Source organism: Staurois parvus, unplaced genomic scaffold, assembly GCF_062004578.1.
Source record: "Staurois parvus isolate SC_StPar_1 unplaced genomic scaffold, SC_StPar_1.0 ptg001475l, whole genome shotgun sequence".
NCBI classification, from domain to species: domain Eukaryota; kingdom Metazoa; phylum Chordata; class Amphibia; order Anura; family Ranidae; genus Staurois; species Staurois parvus.
In genome coordinates, this window is record NW_028319271.1 from 17,008 (window position 1) to 43,506 (window position 26,499).

The 26,499-nt window shown below is 49.5% G+C and overlaps 1 protein-coding gene across 1 annotated transcript in view; it reads left to right on the top strand.

Annotated features, from left to right (window-relative positions):
• Positions 1-2,595: 2,595 nt before the first annotated feature.
• Positions 2,596-26,499, top strand: part of LOC149435793 (rab GTPase-activating protein 1) — a 107,639-nt gene continuing 83,735 nt past the window's right edge. Inside the window, exons 1-4 of the mRNA XM_089662429.1 lie at positions 2,596-2,655; positions 5,296-5,370; positions 5,572-5,697; positions 17,187-17,330. Coding sequence (XP_089518555.1) covers positions 5,572-5,697; positions 17,187-17,330 — 270 coding nt within the window. The 5' untranslated portion in view covers positions 2,596-2,655; positions 5,296-5,370. The remainder of the gene's footprint in view (positions 2,656-5,295; positions 5,371-5,571; positions 5,698-17,186; positions 17,331-26,499) is intronic.

Genomic DNA, 26,499 nt, shown 5'->3' on the forward strand with positions numbered 1-26,499 from the left:
ACTCCATTTTTTGCTTTTATGATCTGTAGAGGACGAGTCACACACAACTTTTTATCAGCTTCTATAGATCTATTAGTAACAGACATGGTGTCACACGACTACCAGCACACAGCCTATTAGTGATGACACAGCAGAGCGCTTCCGGATTCTGATTTATTTTTTTTTTTACAGTATTGTCTGTAAAGAGTTTATAGAAGGAGTCTCCAAACTTTCTAAACAAAATGGCCAGTTTACTGTCCTACAGAATTCAGGGGACCGGACTGCGACCAGTACAGATAGAAAAGGCCCTAATGGCAATGGGGGATAACTTTGGTATCATTGGGAGGAATTGTGCCCCATCATTGGTGTCAGTGGGAGGAATAGTACCCCATCATTGGTATCAGTGGGAGGAATAGTGCCCCATCATTGGTGTCAGTGGGAGGAATAGTGCCCCATCATTGGTGTCAGTGGGAGGAATAGTGCCCCGTCATTGGTGTCAGTGGGAGGAATAGTGCCTCTTCACTGGTGTCAGTGGGAGGAATAGTGCCCCATCATTGGTGTCAGTGGGAGGAATAGTGCCCCGTCATTGGTGTCAGTGGGAGGAATAGTGCCCCATCATTGGTATCAGTGGGAGGAATAGTGCCCCATCATTGGTGTCAGTGGGAGGAATAGTGCCCCATCGTTGGTGTCAGTGGGAGGAATAGTGCTCCATCATTGGTATCAGTGGGAGGAATAGTGCCCCATCATTGGTGTCAGTGGGAGGAATAGTGTCCCATTGGTATCAGTGGGAGGAATAGTGCCCCATCATTGGTATCAGTAGGAGGAATAGTGCTCCATCATTGGTATCAGTGGGAGGAATAGTGCCCCATCATTGGTGTCAGTGGGAGGAATAGTGTCCCATCATTGTTATCAGTGGAAGGAATTTTGCCCCATCATTGGTGTCAGTGGGAGGAATAGTGCCCCATCATTGGTATCAGTGGAAGGAATAGTGCCCCATCATTGGTATCAGTGGGAGGAATAGTGCCCCATCATTGGTGTCAGTGGGAGGAATAGTGTCCCATCATTGGTGTCAGTGGGAGGAATAGTGCCCCATCATTGGTGTCAGTGGGAGGAATAGTGCCCCATCATTGGTATCAGTGGGAGGAATAGTGCCCCATCATTGGTATCAGTGGGAGGAATAGTGCCCCATCATTGGTATCAGTGGGAGGAATTTTGCCCCATCATTGGTGTCAGTGGGAGGAATAGTGCCCCATCATTGGTATCAGTGGGAGGAATAGTGTCCCATCATTGGTATCAGTGGGAGGAATAGTGCCCCATCATTGGTATCAGTGGAAGGAATAGTGCCCCATCATTGGTATCAGTGGAAGGAATAGTGCCCCATCATTGGTGTCAGTGGAAGGAATAGTGCCCCATCATTGGTATCAGTGGGAGGAATAGTGCCCCATCATTGTTATCAGTGGAAGGAATAGTGCCCCATCATTGGTGTCAGTGGAAGGAATAGTGCCCCATCATTGTTATCAGTGGAAGGAATAGTGTCCCATCATTGGTGTCAGTGGGAGGAATAGTGCCCCATCATTGGTGTCAGTGGCAGGAATAGTGCCCCATCATTGGTGTCAGTGGGAGGAATAGTGTCCCATCATTGGTGTCAGTGGGAGGAATAGTGCCCCATCATTGGTGTCAGTGGGAGGAATAGTGCCCCATCATTGGTGTCAGTGGAAGGAATAGTGCCCCATCATTGGTGTCAGTGGGAGGAATAGTGCCCCATCATTGGTGTCAGTGGGAGGAATAGTGCCCCATCATTGGCGTCAGTGGGAGGAATTTTGCCCCATTGTTGGCATCAGCGGGAGGAATAGTGCTAGCTTTGCCTAGAAACCAATGAGATATCAGGTTTTATTACCAAAGCTAAATGGAACAAGCTGAAGGCGCCAGGCGTGATGACGTCACTACATAAATTCTGCCCTTACGTGTTACGTCCCAGTGGGTGACCACTTCATCAGAGTTAATTCTGCACATTTTGTGAGATTGTGTACCAACAACCTAAATAATATAAAGAATAATAAAGGATATAAACATATTGCACAGGCATATATATATATAGATGATATAGAGATATAGATATATATTTTATTTATATCTATCTACAAAGGATTATATATAAGCGTACCTCAATTTGCATTACTTGCAACTTTGTCATGAAAATAATAAAAACATCGGTGGGGGTTATGTACTAAAACTGGAGGGTGCAAAATCTGGTGCAGCTCTGCACAGTAACCAATCAGCTTCCAGGTTTTATTGCCAAAGCTTAATTGAACAAGCTGAAATGTGAAGCTGATTGGCCGCCGTTCACCGCCGCACCAGAATCCGAGTGCTCCAATTTTAGTAGATCTCCCTCGTGGTGGTGGAATGGTTTGCAGTGTGTGTGACTGTAGAAGGGACATCCGTTTTTGTTCTTGTTTTTTTTATTGCACAGAGATTGATGAGAATGGATGAGAGTTCTCTGCACATATTTTCAGTACAATGTAAGTAAATTCCCATTCAAGCAATGTCTTCTCATTCCCTCAGGAGTCTCCTCAGGACAGCGCCATTACACGCGACATCAACAGAACATTTCCAGCGCACGACTACTTCAAAGACACCGGCGGAGATGGACAGGACTCCCTGTACAAAATCTGCAAGGTACTTCACCCGCCACACACCACGAGATCGGGGAGAACGAGGAACAATCACAGTGTGTCCTTGTATGTGCAGGACAGAGCTTTTGTGAAGTGTGTGCAGACAAGAATATATATATATATATATATATATATATATATATATATATATATATACAGTTGTGTTCAAAATAATAGCAGTCAGACATCACTAACCGGATCAATCACTGTTTTTGGTGGAAATGATATTTCTACATGGCAAATAATTTCCTAGCAGGTGTAGTAGAGTCATAGAAATCCAACAGACCCAACAGTCATGACATGCATGCTGCTGATTCTGTGTCATTGAATCACTCATTGAAAGGGGCGTGTTCACAATAATAGCAGTGTGGAGTTCTATTAGTGAGGTCATTCATTCTTTGAGAAACAGGTGGCAATTATTGCCCTTATTTAAGGAAGGAAGGCAGCAAATGTTGTACATGCCGGTTACAGTGCATTTCTCTCTGAAATTCTGAGGAAAATGGGTCGTTCCAGACATTGTTCAGAAGAACAGCGTACCTTGATTAAAAAGTTGATTGGAGAGGGGAAAACATATAAAGAAGTGCAGAAAATGATCGGCTGCTCAGCTAAAATGATGGCAAATGCTTTAAAATGGCAACCAAAACCTGAAAGACGAGGAAGAAAGCGAAAAACTACCATTGGAATGGATAGAAGAATAGCCAAAATGGCACGGACTCAGCCAACAATCAGCTCCAGGAAGATGAAAGAAGGTGTGATGTTCCCTGTGAGGACTCAGCCAACAATCAGCTCCAGGAAGATGAAAGAAGGTGTGATGTTCCCTGTGAGGACTCAGCCAACAATCAGCTCCAGGAAGATGAAAGAAGGTGTGACGTTCCCTGTGAGGACTGTTACAATTAGAAGACGCCGATGTGAAGCCAAGCTATCTGCAAGAAGTCCCCGCAAAGTCCCACTGTTGGAAAAAGACGTGTGCTGAAGAGGTTACAATCTGCCAAAGAGCACATTGACTGGCCTAAAGAGAAATGGTGCAACATTTTGTGGACTGATGACAGTAAGATTGTTCTTTTTGGGTCTAGTGGGCGGAGACAGTTTGTCAGACGACCCCCAAACGCTGAATTCAAGCCACAGTACACTGTGAAGACCGTGAAGCATGGTGGTGCAAGCATCATGATATGGGGATGTTTCTCATACTACGGTGTTGGGCCTATTTATCGCATACCAGGGATCATGGATCAGTTTGAATACATCAGAATACTTGAAGAGGTCATGCTGCCTTATGCTGAAGAGGAAATGCCCTTGAAATGGGTGTTCCAACAAGACAACGACCCCAAACACACCAGTAAACGTGCAACATCTTGGTTCCAGACCAACCAGATTGACGTTATGGAGTGGCCAGCCCAATCCCCGGATCTTAATCCAATAGAAAACTTGTGGGGTGACATCAAAAATGCAGTTTCTGAGGCAAAACCAAGAAATAGAGAAGAACTGTGGAATGTGGTCCAATCATCCTGGGCTGGAATACCTGATCACAGGGGCCAGAAGTTGGGGGACTCCATGCAACACAGATGTACAGCAGTTCTCAGAAACAGTGCGACTACAACCAAATATTCATGAAGTCATTCAAAGGAAAGCAAAATCTTCAAACATTTCTCAGTTTATATAGTGAATGTTTGAGTTTGTAAAGAAGAATACAAACACTGCGATTTTTTTTGAACCGTCTAATATTCACTTTTCTTCCATTTTTTTAGAGGAACAACACAAATTTGATGTATTTTTCTTCATGTTGTGATTTGGAATAGAATGTGTCGTGTTCCCAATGCATTTGTGTGGATGGAAATAAAAGCTATTAGAAGGATTTTCAGCTTTATTCACTTTTTTCAACACACTGCTATTATTTTGAACACAACTGTATATAAATATAATTTTTTTTAACTTTTTTGCTATAAAACATATTCAATAAAAAAAATGTTAAAAATCAATTTTTGTCATAAATTTAGGCCAAAATATGTTCTGCTACATAAAGCGTCTATAAATGGCGGTATATATTCAGGGATTTGTCTACAAATGGCGGTATATATTCTGGGATACAAAGCAGCATGTCCTTGCTGGCAGGCAGTATTCCTGGTATGGGGTGGCAGGACTGTGCAGAGAGATACAAAATAGCATGTCCTTGCTGGCAGGACTGTGCATAGAGATACAAAGCAGCATGTCCTTGCTGGCAAGACTGTGCAGAGAGTTACAAAGCAGCATGTCCTTGCTGGCAGGACTGTGCAGAGAGATACAAAGCAGCATGTCCTTGCTGGCAGGCAGTATTCCTGCTATGGGGTGGCAGGACTGTGCAGAGAGATACAAAGCAGCATGTCCTTGCTGCCAGGACTGTGCAGAGAGATACAAAGCAGCATGTCCTTGCTGGCAGGACTGTGCAGAGATATACAAAGCAGCATATCCTTGCTGGCAGGACTGTGCAGAGAGTTACAAAGCAGCATGTCCTTGCTGGCAGGACTGTGCAGAGAGATACAAAGCAGCATGTTCTTGCTGGCAGGCAAGTAGCAGAGTGGGCTGTATGGGGTAATATGACTTTCTGGTTGTTGGGAATTCTGGAGTCGTGTTCAGGAAGTCATTGATTGTCTTGTGTCGTCTTTCTCAGGCCTACTCCGTGTACGACGAAGAGATCGGCTATTGCCAAGGACAGTCCTTCCTTGCTGCTGTGCTGCTGCTACACGTAAGTCATGTTCATCCTTCGGTCTCCTCTTCGAGGTTGTATAATTTGCAGATGCGTAACTATTGTAATTCATGGTGATGGACCCGGAGTGACCCCGGGGGCCCTTGTTTATGCGGGATGTCTGATAGAAGCGGCGGTGTTTATATCGGAAAGATCCGGAGAAGTCTGACACAGGAAGCTTGTCTCTTGTCTCCCCCACAGATGCCCGAAGAACAAGCGTTCAGCGTCCTGGTGAAGATTATGTTCGATTACGGACTCCGGGAACTCTTCAAGCAGAACTTCGAGGATCTGCACTGCAAGTTCTACCAGCTGGAGCGCCTCATGCAGGTTAGAACAGGAAGACGCAGGGCGTGCGGGGGAACGGGCGTGCGGGGGGACCGGGCGTGCGGGGGAACGGGCGTGCGGGGGGGAACGGGCGTGCGGGGGGGAACGGGCGTGCGGGGGGGAACGGGCGTGCGGGGGGACCGGGCGTGCGGGGGAACGGGCGTGCGGGGGGGAACGGGCGTGCGGGGGGGAACGGGCGTGCGGGGGGGACCGGGCGTGCGGGGGGACCGGGCGTGCGGGGGACCGGGCGTGCGGGGGACCGGGCGTGCGGGGGAACGGGCGCCGCTTCATGTGATCGGTGATAAAAAGTGCCTAATGTTTTGTACAGCGCTGCGCAAACTGTTGGTGCTATATAAATCCTGTATAATAATACAGAACTCTGCTCCCCGTCACCTTCCACACCGTACCGGACTAAACACTCTGCTCATCCCACCATCCCTGCTCTGTTCACTCTGCTCATCCCACCATCCCTGCTCTGTTCACTCTGCTCATCCCACCATCCCTGCTCTGTTCACTCTGCTCATCCCACCATCCCTGCTCTGTTCACTCTGCTCATCCCACCATCCCTGCTCTGTTCACCATCCTCATCCCACCATCCCTGCTCTGTTCACTCTGCTCATCCCACCATCCCTGCTCTGTTCACCATCCTCATCCCACCATCCCTGCTCTGTTCACTCTGCTCATCCCACCATCCCTGCTCTGTTCACCTTCCTCATCCAACCATCCCTGCTCTGTTCACTCTGCTCATCCCACCATCCCTGCTCTGTTCACTCTGCTCATCCCACCATCCCTGCTCTGTTCACCCTCCTCATCCCATCATCCCTGCTATGTTCACTCTGCTCATCCCACCATCCCTGCTCTGTTCATCCTCCTCATCCCACCATCCCTGCTCTGTTCACTCTACTCATCCCACCATCCCTGCTCTGTTCACCCTCCATATGGCCGTATTATGATGGTCACAACAAAGTCTGATGCAGGAAGAGGAATCTCAGGATTGTTGGAGCAGCAGGCGATCGCCCTCCCTACAGACACATTCAGTCGTTGGCATTGATGATCTGATAAGCGGATGAGTGAAAGGTTCAAACGATGCGAGAGATCTGCCCGATCCAACCAGATCTGTGCGCTGTGGAGCCCCTCCCCCCCGGGTGATCCCATACGCTGGGGGTCTGCAGCGTTCAGATGAACGGGGCGATCAGGGCGTAGCTGTCTATGTGGCTGCTGCATTACCTGCTCTCTGCTCTGCCAGACACCTCACCAGCCTATAATAAACACCCGGCTGAGCTGTAATAAACACCCGTCCAGCCGATAATAAACACCCGGCTGAGCTATAATAACACCCGTCCAGCCTATAATAAAGATCCTGCTGAGCTGTAATACACCCGTCCAGCCGATAATAAACACCCGGCTGAGCTGTAATAAACACCCGTCCAGCCTAAAATAAACACCCGGCTGAGCTGTAATAAACACCCGTCCAGCCTATAATAAACACCCGGCTGAGCTGTAATAAACACCCGTCCAGCCTAAAATAAACACCCGGCTGAGCTGTAATAAACACCCGTCCAGCCTATAATAAACACCCGGCTGAGCTGTAATAAACACCCGTCCAGCCTAAAATAAACACCCGGCTGAGCTGTTATAAACACCCGTCCAGCCTATAATAAACACCCGGCCGAGCTGTAATAAACGCCAGGCCGAGCTGAAGAATAAAGCGTAAAAAAAACCAAAAACAGTGAAATATGTGAACTGTATGTCAGAAATAAAACACGATCACAATAGCTGTAATAAACGCCCAGCTGAGCTGAATAAATAAAGTGTATAAAAAAAAAAAACAAAAGCGGTAAAATATGTGAAACGTATATCAGAAATAAAGCATTTAGTTGACATCATTTTATACTGTTTTTGACGATTTTCACACTTTTTGCTTTTGGTCAGCTGGGTGTTTATTACAGCTCAGTTGGGTGTTTACTGCCATTGTCATCGTGCATTATTTCTGATATACACTCACATGTTTAACTATTTTTGTTGTTTTTTTACACCTTTTTTTTTCCAGCTCAGCCGGGTGTTTATTACAGCTCGGCCGAGTGTTTATTGCTACTTGATTTTGGTTTATTTTTTATATATATTTAAAATTTAGTGGCTCAGTAAGTTTTTGTGTTTTTATTTACTATTGACCTTCTTTCACAGATTTGTTCTATTACACGTTGGGTTTGATGCTCAGGAGGGTGTTTATTAGTGTGTTTTTTGGGTCACTAGGGGGCAGCGCAGCACTATTTTTGGTTGATTGTTAAATGGACTGCTGTGCGTTTCAGCGGGAAAAGCATAGGTGTGAACCTAGACCCAGGGGTCTCCAAACTGAGGACCAAGGGCCGGATGTGGCCCTATGTTAGCCTTTATCCGGCCCTTGGGGCACTATTCCTCCCAATGATATGAGGTACTGTGGGAATAGGATTATTTTCTTTTTTCTTTCTTTCTTTCTTTTCTTTTTTTTTTTTTTTTTTTTATCTTTTTTTTTCTTTCTTTTTTTTTTCTTCTTTTTTTTCTCTTTATTTTTTTTCTTTCTTTCTTTTTTTTTTTTCTTTTTTTTTATCTTTCTTTTTTTTAATGGTTGAACTGGATGGACTTTTGTCTTTTTTTTTTCAGCCAGACTAACTATAAATCTATGTACTCTTCCTCCCTCTGACACCAACAAAGGGACAATTTCTCACACTGATCCCAATGATGGGTATTATTGGGAGGAATAGGGAGGAATTATTTTCACTGATGCTGGGCTCGGGACATTTTCTACCCCCATTGGTCAGAATCCGGCCCTCCGAAGGACAGTAAACCGTCCCTTTTGGTTTTTCTTTTTTGTTTTTCTTTCCTTTTGTTTTTTTTTTCTTTTTTTTCTTTTTTTTTTTTTTCTTTTTTCTTTTTTTCTTTCTTTTGTTTTTTTTTCTTTTTTTTTTCTTTTTTTCTTTTTTATTCTTTTTTTTTCTTTTTTTTTAATGTTGAACTGGATGGACTTTTGTCTTTTTTTCAGCCAGACTAACTATGGATCTATGTACTCTTCCTCCCTCTGACACCAACAAAGGGACACTATTTCTTACAAGTTTGGAGACCCCCTGACCTAGACTAAAGGACCACATGACACGCCCGTTCTCTATAAATACTAAAAATAATTACAAAGTACAAAGACCGCAGTGTCACTGAGAGCCCCGGGTCCCATTCTAACGATCGGGACCTGGAACTCCCAATTCCGGGTCATATGATCGCTGTGATTGCCTCTGATTGGCTATCACAGTGATCAGTCACTGTACAGCCCGGCCTCCTTGTTTTTTTTCCCTCTCTCTATGAATGGAGATACATTGTATCTCTCTAAAGCCGGCCATACGCGGGTCGAATTCCAAAAATAATTTTCTTTCAAAAATCTTTTTCTAAGAATTTTAGTTTGAATTTCGCACCATTAGTGGATCACAGAAACGGACGATTTTCGTGTGACCATCGAATTTGAGCGATCGGGCGTGTTGGAAACGAACAAAATTTTAATCACTGATGGGAGAATCGTGCGAGAAATATAAATAAAAAAGAAATGAGCCGTGACCTGGAAAGAAAAGAAAATTCTTGGCCACGAAAATTCTTTTCCGTAGCAACACAAGGAGAAATCGAAGGCTTGGTTGGCCGAATTTCAAAATCAATGGTGGCGCCATCGGATTACAAAATGCACGAAAATTCAAATTTTTTAAAGAAAATTAGTTCGGAATTCGACCTTTGTATGGCCTGCATAACTCCTGGCATAGAGGAGGGAAAATTTTTTTTATTAAAAAATAAAGAAAAAATACCTAGATCAAGGTTTGGTCTAGTTCAGTGCCAGGGCTAGTGTTTGGGTCAGGGTCAAAGGTCAGGATTTAAAAAAACCAACAAAGTGCGCTCTATTGTTTCTGGGCCATACTACGGGTACAAACAACAAACAACATATGCATATAGGGTATCGCTGCGATCGTCAAGAGTTGGAAAATGTATTTTGGGTTGTTCTTTGGTGGTAGGTTATGGTAGTAACAAGAAACGCAGCTAAATAAAAACATTTTTTTTTTTTACTATTTTGGGCCAGTTTTCCTTTGATAATAACAAAAAACCCAGTATAGTAATATTATAGAACTGAAAAAAACATGAATAATAATATAGAACTGAAAAAATCCTGAATAATAATAATATAGAACTGAAAAAATCCTGTATAATTATTATTATTATATAGTATTTATAAAGCGCCGATAGTTCGCTCAGCGCTGTACATTACAAAGGGGGACAGAACGTGACAGAACAATACCAATACAATGCAAAACATGAGGAGATCGAGGGCCCTGCTCTTTGGAGCTTACAATCTAGGAGGGAGGGGATGGTGGCACAGGGGGAGATAGCTGTGGGGGATGGAGAGGTAGGAAGAGTGGAGGAGGTCGGCAAGTTAGCAGGGGGTGAGGTAGGCTTCCCTGAAGAGGTGGGTTTTCAGGGTGCGCCTAAAGGAGAGGAGAGTAGGTGATAATCTGATGGGTTGGGGCAGGGAGTTCCAGAGGATGGGTGACACCCTGGAGAAGTCCTGGAGGTGGGCATGGGAGGAGGAGACCAGGGAACTAGAGAGAAGGAGGTCTTCTGAGGAGCGGAGTGTGCGTGCTGGGCGGTACTTGGATATTAGGTCGGTGATGTAGTTCGGGGCAGTATGGTGGACAGCTTTGTACGTCAGTGTTAGGATTTTGAATTTGATCCGTTGTGCAATTGGAAGCCAGTGGAGGGATTGGCAGAGGGGGGTGGAGGACACTGAATGGAGGCCAGTGGAAGGATTGGCAGAGGGGGGTGGCGGAGATGGAGCGGTTGGAAAGGTGAATGAGTCTGGCAGCCGTATTCAGGATGGACTGAAGCGGGGATAGCCAGCGGCGAGGCAGGCCAGTGAGGAGGGAGTTGCAGTAGTCGAGTCATGATATGATGAGGGAGTGGATGAGCTGTTTAGTGGTTTCTGGGGTTAGGAACGTGCGGATTTTGGCGATGTTGCGGAGGTGGAGTCTGCACGAGTTTGTTAAAGATTGGACTTGGGGCTGGAAGGATAGGTTGGAGTCCAGAATGACACCAAGTACTCTGGCCTGCGGGGCGGGTTTGATGGTGGCGTTGTTGGACGTGATGGAGAAGTCAATGGGGGGGTGGTGTCCGGGCTGGGGGGAAGACAAGAAACTCGGTTTTGGAGAGGTTCAGTTTAAGGAAGTGGAGTGACATCCAGTCTGATATGTCGCTCAGTAGGTGTGTGATTCGGGCAGAGACCAAGGGGGTGAGGTGGGGGGCGGAGACTGAGGGGGTGAGGTGGGGAGTGGAGACTGAGGGGGTGAGGTGGGGGGTTGAGAGATAGATTTGTGTGTCGTCGGCATAGAGGTGGTAGTTGAAGCCGTGAGAGTGTATGAGTTGGCCAAGGGAGGAGGTATAGATGGAGAAGAGAAGGGGCCCGAGGACAGAGCCTTGAGGGACCCCAACAGAGAGGGGGAGTGAGGGGGAGGTGGTAGCATTATAGGTAACGCTGAAGGAGCGTTGTGACAGGTAGGATGAGAGCCAGGAGAGAGCAGAATCTCTGAGGCCGAGGGAGTGTAGTATTTTGAGGAGGAGGGGGTGGTCGACTGTGTCGAAGGCCGCAGAGAGGTCAAGGAGTAGGAGCACTGAATAGTGGCCATTAGGTTTGGCGGTTAGCAGGTCGTTGGAGAGTTTGAGTAAGGCAGTTTCGGTGGAGTGTAGGGGGCGGAAGCCGGACTGTAGGGGATCGAGGAGGTTGTTGTGGTTGAGGTGAGAGCATAGGCGGGTGTAGACGAGGCGCTCGAGGAGTTTAGATGTAAATGGGAGCAGGGAGATGGGTCTGAGGTTGTTCGGGTCATTGGGGTCCAGGGAGGGCTTTTTAAGTATGGGGGTGATGTGTGCATGTTTCAGAGGGGAGGGGAAAGTGCCGGAGGAGAGGGAGAGATTAAAGATGTGGGTGAGGGAGGGTAGGATGGAGGGGGAGGGAGGTCGTAGGAGTTGTGAGGGGATAGGGTCGAGGGGGCAGGTGGTGAGGCGGGCATCAGAGAGGATCTTGGAGACTTCCTCGATGGTAGTAAGGTCAAAGGTGCGGAGTGTTGGGGGGCTTCAGTATGAGGAATGTAGGGTGGGGTGGAAGTGGAGGTCAGAGCAGTGGTGGGGCCGTGGGAGAGGGGTGATGAGGGGGTAGCTGAGTGAAGGGGAACAGGGTTGGAGGGAGTTTGAGCAGCGACAAAGTCCCTGCGGGTTATGTCGAGGGGGAGGGGGGATGAGGGGGTAGCTGTGTGAGAGGGGACGGGTTGAGAGGGCGTGTGAGTTGCGGCGATGTCCTTGCAAATTGTGTCAATCTTGTTTTTGAAGTGATTGGCAATCTCAAGGGCGGTAAGTGAGGTGCTGGGTGGAGGTGGGGGTGGTGAGAGTAGAGAGTTGAAGGTGGAGAAGAGTCGGCGAGGATTGGAGGAGAGGGTCTTGATGAGGGTCAGGAAGTAGGCTTGTTTGGCTGCGTGGAGGGAGGAGGTGTAGGTGTGGAAGGCAGATTTGTAGCGGGTGAAGGCTGTATAATATAGAACTGAAAAAAATCCTGTATAATAATAATAATAATATAGAATTGGAAGCAAATCCTGTATACCACCAAATGAAAGGCAAATTTGTCCTGAAAAAAATGTGTAATCCACCCGAATGTACAAAGCAGTTGTGACGGGTCAAAGTTGTAAAATTGCGCTTGGGCATTAAGATTTGTTTTACCCTGGGGCATGAAGGGGTTAATGATGGCGTCCTATGCGAACAGCCGCTGCCCATTTCAGCCATTGTCAGAATCCTACGAAGGAGAGGAAAACAAATCCCGTCTTCATTTATTATAAATTGGAGGAGGTTTCTTTGAGGGCTCTATAAATAGTGTAGAAATGGGACCGTCTGGGGTGAGTGCACGCGCTGATAAGCAGACGCGGGAGGCGAGCGGCGGCCTGCAATGCGCCAGCTGGGCCCGATTTGGACAAATAGCTGATAAGTTCAGCGGAGTCGGCTTCCATGTACAGCAGGTATATAGTCATCAGGATTTCCGCCGTCGGCCGATCTGCCAAATCCGAAACGGTGTGCATGCAGTGCGTTACCGAGGGGGGGGCCCAAATATCGATTTATTACGGGAATGCTTCGCCTGGTGGGGAAATAAATTATAATAGAAAACAGGACTGCCGATTGTTATAGGAGATCTATAGGATTTTTAATGGCAAACCCTAAGGCCGGCCATACATGAGTTGAAAATCGACCAATTTTTCGTCCAAAAATCAGACCTAAGAGTAATCAGCTGATTTTCGCTCTGTTAGTAGGTCAATGGCACCAGCCGATTTTCCTGGTTCCTCCCCTTTTCGGTGATCGGGCATGTTGGAAAATTCGTGAAAAGCGACCGATTTCGATTTTTCCGAAAAGAATATGTGCATGAGCCGTGACCTGGAAGGAACAGAAGTTTCCCCTGTTATATGGGGGGAACTTTATGGGGGGGAACTCGGTTGGCCGATTTTCGAAATCAATGATGGCGCCATCGGATTACCGAGCGAACGACGTTTCCGATTTTCGGACGAAAAATCGTTTGCAATTCGAACCATGTATGGCCTGCATAAGCCAGGGGTGTGGCAATCCTTGGCCCTCCAGCTGGGGGGGAGCTACAAATCTAATCATGCTTCTGGGCATGGGCAGCACAGTGGCTAAATGGTTAGCACTTCCGCCTGGCAGTACTGAGGTCGTCGGTTCGAATCTCAACCATGGCATAACCTGCCTGGAGTTTGCATGTTCCCCCTGTGCCTGTGCGGGTTTCCTCCAGGTACTCCGGTTTCCTCCCACACTCCAAAGACATGCTGGTAGGTGAATTGGCTCCTGTCTAAATCGGCCCTAGTATGTGTATGTATGAATGTGAGTTAGGAACCTTAGATTGTACGCTCCTCGGAGGCGGGGACTGATGTGAATGTACAATATATATGTAAAGTGCTGCGTAAATTGACGGCGCTATGTAAGTACCTGAAATAAAATAAATGCTTCTGGGAGTCGTGGCTGTGGCTGGCAGTCTTGCAGTGCCTCGTGGGACTTGTAGTTCCATAACAGATGTGGTGCCGGGGTTGCCTATAAAAGACACAAATTATTGCCGCCCTGTATTCATCTACACATCCATAAATGTTATTTCCGTCCATCCAGTCCTGAGCTTTACCAGCTCTGCCACTTAGCACAGTCTTGTCGGGAGATTCTGAAGGGAGGATGCTTTAGCTAGATTTCAGGTCCTCTGCTTTCCCAGTAGGCTGTGACGTCACAGTGTCTAGGTGAGCGGACCCAACACCAGGTTTAAGGTATCGGACTTTTCCCCTTTTTTGGTGTTCGGCTAGTAATCTTACAAAATAACTGCGAATCCTGTCCTGTGTTCTGCTGACTCCCAACGGGTCTTATCTAGGAATGCAAAATAATTAGCCCTCTGTTGTGGAGATGAGGAGAGTAGGAGGGTTGTGGAGATGAGAGTAGGAGGGGTGGGAGGGTTGTGGAGGTGAGGAGAGGTGGGAGGGTTGTGGAGATGAGGAGAGTGGAAGGGTTGTGGAGGTGAGGAGAGTAGGAGGGTTGTAGAGATGAGGAGAGTGGGAGGGTTGTGGGGTAAGGAGGGGTGGGAGGGTTGTGGAGGTGAGGAGAGTAGGAGGGTTGTGGAGGTGAGGAGAGTAGGAGGGTTGTGGAGATGAGGAGAGTAGGAGGGTTGTGGAGATGAGGAGAGTGGAAGGGTTGTGGAGGTGAGGAGAGTGGAAGGGTTGTGGAGGTGAGGAGAGTAGGAGGGTTGTGGAGGTGAGGGAAGTGGGAGGGTTGTGGAGGTGAGGAGGGTTGTGGGGGTGAGGAGGGTGGGAGGGTTGTGGGGGTGAGGAGGGTGGGAGGGTTGTGGGGGTGAGGAGAGGTGGGAGGGTTGTGGAGATGAGGAGAGTGGAAGGGTTGTGGAGATGAGGAGAGTAGGAGGGTTGTGGAGATGATGAGAGTAGGAGGGTTGTGGAGATGAGGAGAGTGGAAGGGTTGTGGAGGTGAGGAGAGTGGAAGGGTTGTGGAGGTGAGGAGAGTAGGAGGGTTGTGGAGGTGAGGGAAGTGGGAGGGTTGTGGGGGTGAGGAGGGTGGGAGGGTTGTGGAGGTGAGGAGGGGTGGGAGGGTTGTGTAGGTGAGGAGGGGTGGGAGGGTTGTGGAGATGAGTAGGGTGGGAGGGTTGTGGAGGTGAGGAGGGTTGTGGGAGGGTTGTGGAGGTGAGGAGGGTTGTGGGGGTGAGGAGGGTGGGAGGATTGTGGGGGTGAGGAGGGTGGGAGGGTTGTGGGGGTGAGGAGAGTTGTGGGGGTGAGGAGGGTTGTAGGGGTGAGGAGGGTTGTAGGGGTGAGGAGGGTTGTAGGGGTGAGGAGGGTTGTGGGGGTGAGGAGGGTTGTAGGGGTGAGGAGGGTTGTGGGGGCGAGGAGGGTTGTGGAGGTGAGTAGTATTGTGGGGGCGAGGAGGGTTGTGGAGATGAGGAGGGTGGGATGGTTGTGGGGGTGAGGAGGGTGGGAGGGTTGTGGGGGTGAGGAGGGTGGGAGGGTTGTGGGGGTGAGGATGGTGGGAGGGTTGTGGGGGTGGGATGGTTGTGGGGGTGAGGAGGGTTGTGGAGGTGAGGAGGGTTGTGGGGGTGAGGAGGTTGTGGGGGTGAGGAGGGTGGGATGGTTGTGGGGGTGAGGATGGTTGTGGGGGTGAGGAGGGTTGTGGGGGTGAGGAGGGTGGGATGGTTGTGGGGGTGAGGAGGGTGGGATGGTTGTGGGGGTGAGGAGGGTTGTGGGGGTGAGGATGGTGGGAGGGTTGTGGAGGTGAGGAGAGTCAGAGGGTTGTGGGGGTGAGGAGGGTTGTGGGGGTGAGGAGGGTGGGATGGTTGTGGGGGTGAGGAGGGTTGTGGAGGTGAGGAGGGTTGTGGGGGTGAGGAGGGTTGTGGAGGTGAGGAGGGTTGTGGGGGTGAGGAGGTTGTGGGGGTGAGGAGGGTGGGATGGTTGTGGGGGTGAGGATGGTTGTGGGGGTGAGGAGGGTTGTGGGGGTGAGGAGGGTGGGATGGTTGTGGGGGTGAGGAGGGTTGTGGGGGTGAGGAGGGTGGGATGGTTGTGGGGGTGAGGAGGGTTGTGGGGGTGAGGAGGGTGGGATGGTTGTGGGGGTGAGGAGGGTTGTGGAGGTGAGGAGGGTTGTGGGGGTGAGGAGGGTGGGATGGTTGTGGTGGTGAGGAGGGTTGTGGGGGTGAGGAGGGTGGGAGGGTGTTGGGGGTGAGGAGGGTGGGATGGTTGTGGTGGTGAGGAGGGTGGGAGGGTTGTGGGGGTGAGGATGGTGGGAGGGTTGTGGAGGTGAGGAGAGTGGGAGGGTTGTGCGGGTGAGGAGGGTTGTGGAGGTGAGGAGGGTGGGATGGTTGTGGGGGTGAGGAGGGTGGGATGGTTGTGGGGTGAGGAGGGTGGGAGGGTTGTGGCGGTGAGGAGGGTGGGAGGGTTGTGGGGGTGAGGAGGGTGGGAGGGTTGTGGGGGTGAGGAGGGTGGGAGGGTTGTGGAGGTGAGGAGAGTGGGAGGGTTGTGCGGGTGAGGAGGGTTGTGCGGGTGAGGAGGGTGGGATGGTTGTGGGGGTGAGGATGGTGGGATGGTTGTGGGGGTGAGGATGGTGGGATGGTTGTGGGGGTGAGGATGGTGGGATGGTTGTGGGGGTGAGGAGGGTGGGAGGGTTGTGGGGGTGAGGAGGGTGGGAGGGTTGTGGATGTGAGGAGAGTGGGAGGGTTGTGGGGGTGAGGAGGGTGGGAGGGTTGTGGGGGTGAGGAGGGTGGGAGGGTTGTGGATGTGAGGAGAGTGGGAGGGTTGTGGGGGTGAGGAGGGTGGGAGGGTTGTGGGGGTGAGGAGGGTGAGAAGGTTGTGGGGGTGGGAGGGTTGTGAGGGTGAGGAGGGTGAGAAGGTTGTGGGGGTGAGGAGGGTGGGAGGGTTGTGAGGGTGAGGAGGGTGAGAAGGTTGTGGGGGTGAGGAGGGTGGGAGGGTTGTGAGGGTGAGGAGGGTGAGAAGGTTGTGGGGGTGAGGAGGGTGGGAGGGTTGTGAGGGTGAGGAGGGTGAGAAGGTTGTGGGGGTGAGGAGGGTGGGAGGGTTGTGAGGGTGAGGAGGGTGAGAAGGTTGTGGGGGTGAGGAGGGTGGGAGGCAGGGGTTTTTTGGGTTTTTTTTGTTGCTAAGGTTCTGTCAGCTGCACAGCGTCTTCGGTTGCTAAGTTGCTGTCAGCTGTACGGATACACCAGTGTCGCCCCCCCAGCCCTATACATCTGCTGGTCGGGAGATTCCCCAGCTGACCGCTGAAAGTAAACCAATGGCTGGACGCTGGCTGACCTCATGGACGGGTAACTGTGGATACAATACAGAGCCGTATCACATCATTTATGCCGACATTCCCTTTAATAAAAGGTTCACGTTGAGAAGCTTCATCTGTTTCTCTCTCTTTAGGAATACATCGCGGACTTGTACGCTCACTTCCTGGAGATCAGCCTGGAAGCCCACATGTACGCCTCACAATGGTTCCTGACTCTGTTTACTGCCAAATTCCCCCTCTACATGGTCTTCCACATCATTGACTTGCTCCTGTGTGAGGTGGGTACAAATAGTCAATTGTCAGCCTGCTGGACACTTTTCTGTAGTGCCGATATCAGAATATAGAAGTCATATGTGACCCGGAGATAGAAGCTGTGTATTATCTTTCTGTATTATTGTTTTCATGCAGAATTTATACTTCACCATATAAAGGAGGACAGTGACAATACGAGGGTTGGGGGGCCCCGCTCCTGAGAGCTTACAATCCAGTACAAGAGGGTTAGGGGGCCCCGCTCCTGAGAGCTTACAATCCAGTTCCACGGTTGGGGGGCCCTGCTCCTGAGAGTTTACAATCCAGTTCCACGGTTAGGGGGCCCCGCTCCTGAGAGCCTACAATCCAACACAAGAGGGTTAGGGAGCCCCGCTCCTGAGAGCTTACAATCCAGTGCAGGGCTCTCCAGACTTTTCAGTATGTGGGCCACATTGTATGTTTTACAAATATTTGTGGGTCAAAAAATGATCAGTTTTATAAATCAATGAATATTAAATGAATGATTACATATTACTTTTTTTGTAATCAGCATGATATAATGAAGAAAAAAAAAGAGAAAAAAGTAAAGTAAAGCAAATTTTCCTCTCATGTCAGGGACCCCATTACAGCCTCCCGTACATCAGGGTCCCATTGCAGCCTCCCATACATCAGAGTCCCCATTACAGCCCCCCGTACGTCAGGGTCCCCATTACAGCCTCCTGTACGTCAGGGTCCCCATTGCAGCCTCCCGTACGTCAGGGCCCCCATTGCAGCCTCCCGTACGTCAGGGCCCCCATTGCAGCCTCCCGTACGTCAGGGCCCCCATTGCAGCCTCCCGTACGTCAGGGCCCCCATTGCAGCCTCCCGTACGTCAGGGCCCCCATTGCAGCCTCCCGTACGTCAGGGCCCCCATTGCAGCCTCCCGTACGTCAGGGCCCCCATTGCAGCCTCCCGTACGTCAGGGCCCCCATTGCAGCCTCCCGTACGTCAGGGCCCCCATTGCAGCCTCCCGTACGTCAGGGCCCCCATTGCAGCCTCCCGTACGTCAGGGACCCCATTGCAGCCTCCCGTACGTCAGGGCCCCCATTGCAGCCTCCCGTACGTCAGGGCCCCCATTGCAGCCTCCCGTACGTCAGGGCCCCCATTGCAGCCTCCCGTACGTCAGGGCCCCCATTGCAGCCTCCCGTACGTCAGGGCCCCCATTGCAGCCTCCCGTACGTCAGGGCCCCCATTGCAGCCTCCCGTACGTCAGGGCCCCCATTGCAGCCTCCCGTACGTCAGGGCCCCCATTGCAGCCTCCCGTACGTCAGGGCCCCCATTGCAGCCTCCCGTACGTCAGGGCCCCCATTGCAGCCTCCCGTACGACAGGGCCCCCATTGCAGCCTCCCGTACGTCAGGGCCCCCATTGCAGCCTCCCGTACGTCAGGGCCCCCCTTATATCAGGATCTTCATCGGAGCCCCCCCCCCTTATATCAGGATCTTCATCGGAGCCCCCCCCCCCCCTTATATCAGGATCTTCATCGGAGCCCCCCCTTATATGAGGATCTTCATCTAAGCCCCTCTGATATCAGGGTCTTCATCGGATCCCCTTTATATCAAGATCCCCAACAGAGCCCCCCTTAATGCAGAATCTTCATCAGACCCCCCTTTATATCAGGATCCCCATCAGAGCTCCACCTTAATGCAGAATCTTCATCGGAGCCCCCTTATATCAGGATCCCCATGAGGGGGGGGGTTAAGTGGAAGAAATGGAGACCATTTGAGCGACATCCTCAGTCTGCACATAAGGTGCGGCCCCTGGGCCGTAGTTTGGAGACCCCTGATCTAATAGGTACTCTATGCCTTCTATGATATCAATAGGAAAGTGGAAGTCCATTGTGGTGCAACTATATAAATAACGGACGCTCCTGCACTGACCCCTGATGGTCAAACAGGATACTACAACAACTGCAATCCAATTCCTGGTCCAGTAGCATTTTATTGAACGTTTTTAAAAAATAATTTGCATTTGTACTATTTACAACCTTAACGCAATTCCAAAGGTTTTTTTTTTTTTTTTTTTTTTAAATAACAAACATGTCTATACTTACCTGCTGTGTGTAGTGTTCTATACAGAGCAGCCTAGATCTTTCTCTTCTCGGGTCTCCCGCAGGCTCTCCCGGCTCCTCCGGTCTGTCGGGTGACCCCACAGCAAGCAGCTTGCTATGGAGGCACCCGCTGCTCCGTGTGTCCATTCACACAAGGAGCTGCAGCTTGGCCCCCATCCCCTCTCTCCTCATTGGCTGACTGGCTGTGATTGACAGTAGTGGGAGCCACTTGCTGTCTCAGCCAATGAGAAGTCAAAGACCCGGGACAGCCAAGGCTGTTGTTCACGATGGGGCTCAGGTAAGTATTAGAAGGGGCTGGAGGCACTGCTGCACACGGAACTTTTGTTACCTAATAATGCATACGACTGTTGTCATTAATTATCAATATCCAATATCAATAAATATAATAATACCATAATTACTGTTTATAGTAAGAAATAATAATAATTATCATTAGTATTATGAAATAAAATGAATAAATAATACAAAATTGATAACAATAAAATAGATATTATTTGTGTAAATACTCTTATTATTATAATCATTAAAGTGTTACTAAACCCCGGACCCTGCGTTCACTATAACCGCTCTCCCCGGACCCTGCGTTCACTATATCCGCTCTCCCCGGACCCTGCGTTCACTATATCCGCTCTCCCCGGACCCTGCATTCACTATATCCCCTCTCCCCGGACCCTGCGTTCACTATATCCGCTCTCCCCGGACCCTGCATTCACTATGTCCTCTCTCCCCAGACCCTGCGTTCACTATAACCGCTCTCCCCAGACCCTGCGTTCACTATAACCGCTCTCCCCGGACCCCGCATTCACTATATCCACTCTCCCCGGACCCTGCATTCACTATATCCGCTCTCCCCAGACCCTGCATTCACTATATCCGCTCTCCCCGGACCCTGCATTCACTATATCCGCTCTCCCCGGACCCTGCATTCACTACGTCCGCTCTCCCCGGACCCCGCGTTCACTACGTCCGCTCTCCCCGGACCCCGCGTTCACTACGTCCGCTTTCCCCGGACCCCGCGTTCACTACGTCCGCTCTCCCCGGACCCTGCGTTCACTGTGTCCGCTCTCCCCGGACCCCGCGTTCACTGTGTCCGCTCTCCCCGGACCCCGCGTTCACTGTGTCCGCTCTCCCCGGACCCCGCGTTCACTGTGTCCGCTCTCCCCGGACCCCGCGTTCACTTGCCACTGCTGCTCTGTACTATGGCAGATGGATTAGAGACAGTAGAAGAAGGGGAGGATCAGTGAAGTCAGGATCAAACAGGCATGTGGAGGATTAACCCCTTAGGTTCCACAGTGAATATAACAAGCATGCTTTCCTGCATCTACAGACTGATTGTACTGTTGGGGGTTTAGTGACGCTTTAATATTGTACGTAGATAAAACGTTTAACAAATGAATACAATTTGAAAGCAAAACCAATTTTTGTTTACAATTAGTAACAATTGTGTGCAATTTTCAATTGAATTGAATGCGTTTCTGCCCGTGTAACAGATCTGTGCGGACGGGCCTTAATGCCCACACAGCGCACATTTGAGTCAGCTGATGTTTCTGTGCTGAGAGAGCGCTCACTGCGTACCCCCAGCACAATGATCGAGCTGTCAATGACACAACTCGGTCCCCATCAAGTCTTGGTAGCTGGCAGGACCGGCTCCCAATCATGTGACCACTGTGAAAGTCAATCGCAGTGGTCACATGATTGCTGATCCTTTTTGCCCCCAGGCGTACAGACCCTCGTAAAGGGCCACTGGACACAAAAATGGGTTGATTTACTAAAAAAAGGAGAGTGAAAAATCTGCATAGAAACCAATCCGCTTCCAGGTTTTATTGCCAAAGCTTAACCACTTCCCGTCCAGCCCATGTACATAAACAGCCAGATGGGAGCAGTGCCGAAGCGGGTGGCCGTTTATAAATGTCCCCCCGCATTCACTGTCTGTGGGAGCACGCAGTACTGCGATCTGGTGCCCGGATGAACAACGATCGCTGTACGAGACCTCTGCGTGAGGTCCCGATCATGTGATTGCTGATTGGCCAATCAGTGATCACATGCAGAGTAGTAAGCAAGATGTCACTTCCTGACATCATTGCTTACTACTTGTAAATTCTGTGAATGATCACAGAGGTCACATGGTACAGGGCCATTCACAACAGCCCGTACCATGTGACAAGCTGTGACCAATCACAGCTCTCACAGTATTTCTCAATGGCTGCAGGAATGCAGCCATACAGAAGGAGAAATTATTGCTTTTACAGCCTTTATGGGTGTAAAAGCAAAAATTGTAAAAAAAGAAAAAAAATCTTCATCACCCCCCACAAGTAGTACAGTGTCACTATGGTGACACTGTACTGCTAGGGCGACAGTATGTTAAAAAAAAATAAAAAATAATATAAAATTATTTTGAAAAATTATAATTTTTGGTTATAAACTAATTTGGGTTAATTTTTTTTTTTTTACTAAAAAGATAACTAAATACATTTTGGCCGAGATTTATGATGAAATATTTATTTATTTGTAAAATTTTATAAGAAAAACACTTTTTTTCAAAATGTTTGGACTTTTTCATTTATATAGCAAAAAAATTAAAATCCCAGTGCTGAATAAATACCACCAAAATAAAGTTTTATCTGTCTCAAAAAAATGCTAAAAAAATTCATATGGATATAATGTTGCATGACCGCGCAATTGTCATTCAACGTGTGATAGCGCTGAAAGCTGAAAATTGGCCTGGACTGGAAGGGGGTGAAAGTTTCCAGACTTGAAGTGGTTAATTGAAGAAGCTGATTGGCTGCCATATGCCCGCTGCACCAGATTTTGCACTCTCCAGTTTTAGTAAATAGACCCCAGCGGGTTTGAGGTGCTGGTTGAAGACGCATTGCGGTCTGACAGCCTACATCCTACTACATGCTGTTTACGTTATTTGGTGAATCTCTTGATATGGATTCTATGAGGACATATTTATGAAGCCGTGAAGGCGACATTTACCAAACATTGACTGGAGGTGACATTTCTTAGACACGTATTAATATATGGTGAATTTCGCATTCACTGCGCATATATATTTATATATATATATATTTATTTTTATATATATTTATTTTTATATATATATATTTATATATATTATATTTATATATATATTTATAAATATAATATATATAAATATATATATATTATATTTATATATTATATTTATATATATATTATATTTATATATATTTATTTATATATATATATTATATTTATATATATTTATTTATTTATATATATATATATATATATATATATTTATATTTATTTATTTATATATTTATTTATATATATATATATATATATTAGAGATGAGCGAAGAAATGAAAAATTCGATTCGACTGATTCGGCGAATTCGTGGACAATATTCGATTCGAGTCGAATAAATTCGCTGTGAATTTAACTTAAAAAAGGGTGTTTCTAGGCTTCAGAGAGACTTAATATTAGTGCAGAACACTGTACCTTTAATTTAAATGCCCTTGGAGTCTGCTGGGGAAGAGAAATAATACTGTCAGTCAGTATGACATGCAGATGAGTGCCGTCGATCTTAGAATCACCGCACACTTCACTCATTTGGGCAGTCACGGGGCCAAAACCAGAGTGTGGAGCCACAGTGTGGCGGTGGAGGCAGCAGCAATGGGAGGCCATACAGCACCCTATGACAAAAATGGAAACCACCAGCAGTGTGAGGAGACCTGAAAGTGGCACATGGCAGAGTGTGGCGATAGAGACAGCAGCAATGGGAGGCCGTACAGGGACCCATGACACACTCTGGACCTGGCAGCAGCATGAGGAGGCGGTACAGGGGCCCATGACAGATTACGGGCCTGGCAGCAGCATGAGGAGTCGGTACAGGGGCCCATGGCAGATTACGGGCCTGGCAGCAGCAATGGGAGGCCGTACAGGGACCCATGACACACTCTGGACCTGGCAGCAGCATGGGGAGGCGGTACAGGGGCCCATGACAGATTACGGGCCTGGCAGCAGCATGAGGAGTCGGTACGGGGGCCCATGACACACTCTGGACCTGGCAGCAGCATGAGGAGGCGGTACAGGGGCGCATGACAGATTACGAGCCTGGCAGCAGCAACTTGGACAGGAGGACGTTCAGCTTCTGCACCGTCGGGTGCGTGCTCGCAAACTGTTGTCTCTTGGAAACGGATTCCAAGAAAGACTGCTGACGGAATCCGTGAAGAGGAGTAGCAGGAGAAGGAGCATCTGAACGAGCGGAATATGCCAACAAGCGACAACAGTGGCCCATGACAGATTACGGGCCTGGCAGCAGCATGAGGAGTCGGTACGGGGGCCCATGGCAGATTACGGGCCTGGCAGCAGCTATGGGAGGCCCGTAATCTGCCAGCACCCTATGACAAAAAATGGAACCCACCAGCAGTGTGAGGAGACCTGAAAGTGGCACATGGCAGAGTGTGGCGATGGAGACAGCAGCAATGGGAGGCCGTACAGGGACCCATGAGAGACTCTGGACCTGGCAGCAGCATGAGGAGGCGGTATAGGGGCCCATGGCAGATTAGGGGCCTGGCAGCAGCTATGGGAGGCCCGTAATCTGCCAGCACCCTATGACAAAAAATGGAACACACCAGCAGTGTGAGGAGACCTGAAAGTGGCACATGGCAGAGTGTGGCGATGGAGGCAGCAGCAATGGGAGGCCGTACAGGGACCCATGAGAGACTCTGGACTTGGCAGCAGCATGAGGAGGCGGTATAGGGGCCCATGGCAGATTAGGGGCCTGGCAGCAGCTATGGGAGGCCCGTAATCTGCCAGCACCCTATGACAAAAAATGGAACACACCAGCAGTGTGAGGAGACCTGAAAGTGGCACATGTTTGGGGCATGATTCATGGCGGATTTAGTCAGTTGTGTCAGGAACTGGTGGTTTGAAATCCAGACTAATCCACGCCTGATTCATTTTCACAAACGTCAGTCTCTCCACACTTTGGGTGGACAGTCGTGTCCTCCGCGGAGTTGCAATACCTCCTGCCGCACTAAACACGCGCTCCGATGCCACGCTACTGGCCGGGCATGACAGCCTTTCAAGGGCAAATTCAGCTAGTTGGGGCCAAAGGTCAAGTTTCGTTGCCCAGTAGTCAAGGGGATTGTCTACCTCGGTTGGCAGGGTGCTGTCCAAGTAGGCCTAAGCCTGTTGTTTGAGGTCCTGCTCCAGGTCCACCTGATGCTGCTGCTGCTGCTGCGGCTGGTTAGTAGTTTCCTCACTGCGCTGGTGAAGAAAGCTACTCATCATCGACTGCAGACTGAGGCAGCCGCTGCTGGTGGAGCTGCCACTGCTCCTACCACCCCACCCCTCCCCTGCTGCCATGGCAGCGGAACACGAGCGCACAGGGCCCACAGTGTCTGAGGATGGACGTTGGCGCAGACAGGCAGAGACCAGCTGACTACATAGGTGTTTTTTATAGTACGTTATTTTGGCCTCCCTCTCAGCAGGTGTGAAAAAGGCCACCATTTTTGAACGGTAGCGAGGGTCCAACAAGGTGGACAGCCAAAAGTCATCCCTCTGTCTGATGGTTATTATTCGGCTGTCGCTACGCAAGCAACCGAGCATGCTATGGGCCATTTGTGCCAAGGAATGCGAGGGACTCCCTGCCTCCATCTCCACAGCATACTGCCACGGTGCGTCTAGGTCCTCTGTCTCCTCTTCCTCCTCCTCTACCAGATGCTCCTGCTCCTCCACTCCTGTCCGCTGAGTGGAAAAACCACCCATTTCACTCAATAATTCCTGAGCACCAATGTCCTCCTCTACCTCCTCCTCTTCTTCCAGTCCTGCCCCCACAGGGGCCATGTGGCGTTGAGATCTGTGCGCCACGTCTACCGCACCCTGACCAGCCATTGTTAACAGCATTTGTTCCAGGACGTGCAACAGAGGAATGACGTCGTTCATCCCATAGTCCTGCCGACTCACGAATAGCGTGGCCTCCTCAAAGGGCCTGAGCAAGCGCAGGTGTCACGCATGAGCTGCCAATGGCTGACATCTAAGTTACACAGGGAGTACCTTTATCTGCTTTTAACATCAGGAAATCTGTGATGGCCTTTTGCTGTTCGTAAAGGCGGTCTAACATATGTAGGGTTGAATTCCACCTTGTTGCAACGTCACAGCATGAGGAGTCGGTATAGGGGCCCATGGCAGATTAGGGGCCTGGCAGCAGTTATGGGAGGCCCATAATCTGCCAGCACCCTATGACAAAAAATGGAACACACCAGCAGTGTGAGGAGACCTGAAAGTGGCACATGGCAGAGTGTGGCGATGGAGACAGCAGCAATGGGAGGCCGTACAGGGACCCATGAGAGACTCTGGACCTGGCAGCAGCATGAGGAGGCGGTATATAGGGGCCTACGGCAGATTAGGGGCCTGGCAGCAGCTATAGGAGGCCCGTAATCTGCCAGCACCCTATGTCAAAAAATTCAACACACCAGCAGTGTGTGAGGAGACCTGAAAGTGGCACATGGCAGAGTGTGGCGATGGAGACAGCAGCAATGGGAGGCCGTACAGGGACCCATGACAGACTCTGGACTTGGCAGCAGCATGAGGAGGCGGTATATAGGGGCTTATGGCAGATTAGGGGCCTGGCAGCAGCTATAGGAGGCCCGTAATCTGCCAGCACCCTATGTCAAAAAATTCAACACACCAGCAGTGTGAGGAGACCTGAAAGTGGCACATGGCAGAGTGTGGCGATGGAGACAGCAGCAATGGGAGGCCGTACAGGGACCCATGACAGACTCTGAACTTGGCAGCAGCATGAGGAGGCGTTATATAGGGGCCCATGGCAGATTAGGGGCCTGGCAGCAGCTATGTGAGGCCCGTAATCTGCCTGCACCCTATGTCAAAAAATTTAACACACCAGCAGTGTGAAGAGACCTGAAAGTGGCACATGGCAGCAGAGTGTGGCGATGGAGACAGCAGCAATGGGAGGCCGTACAGGGACCATGACAGACTCTGGACTTGGCAGCAGCATGAGGAGGCGGTATATAGGGGCCCATGGCAGATTAGGGGCCTGGCAGCAGCTATGTGAGGCCCGTTATCTTGCAGCACCCTA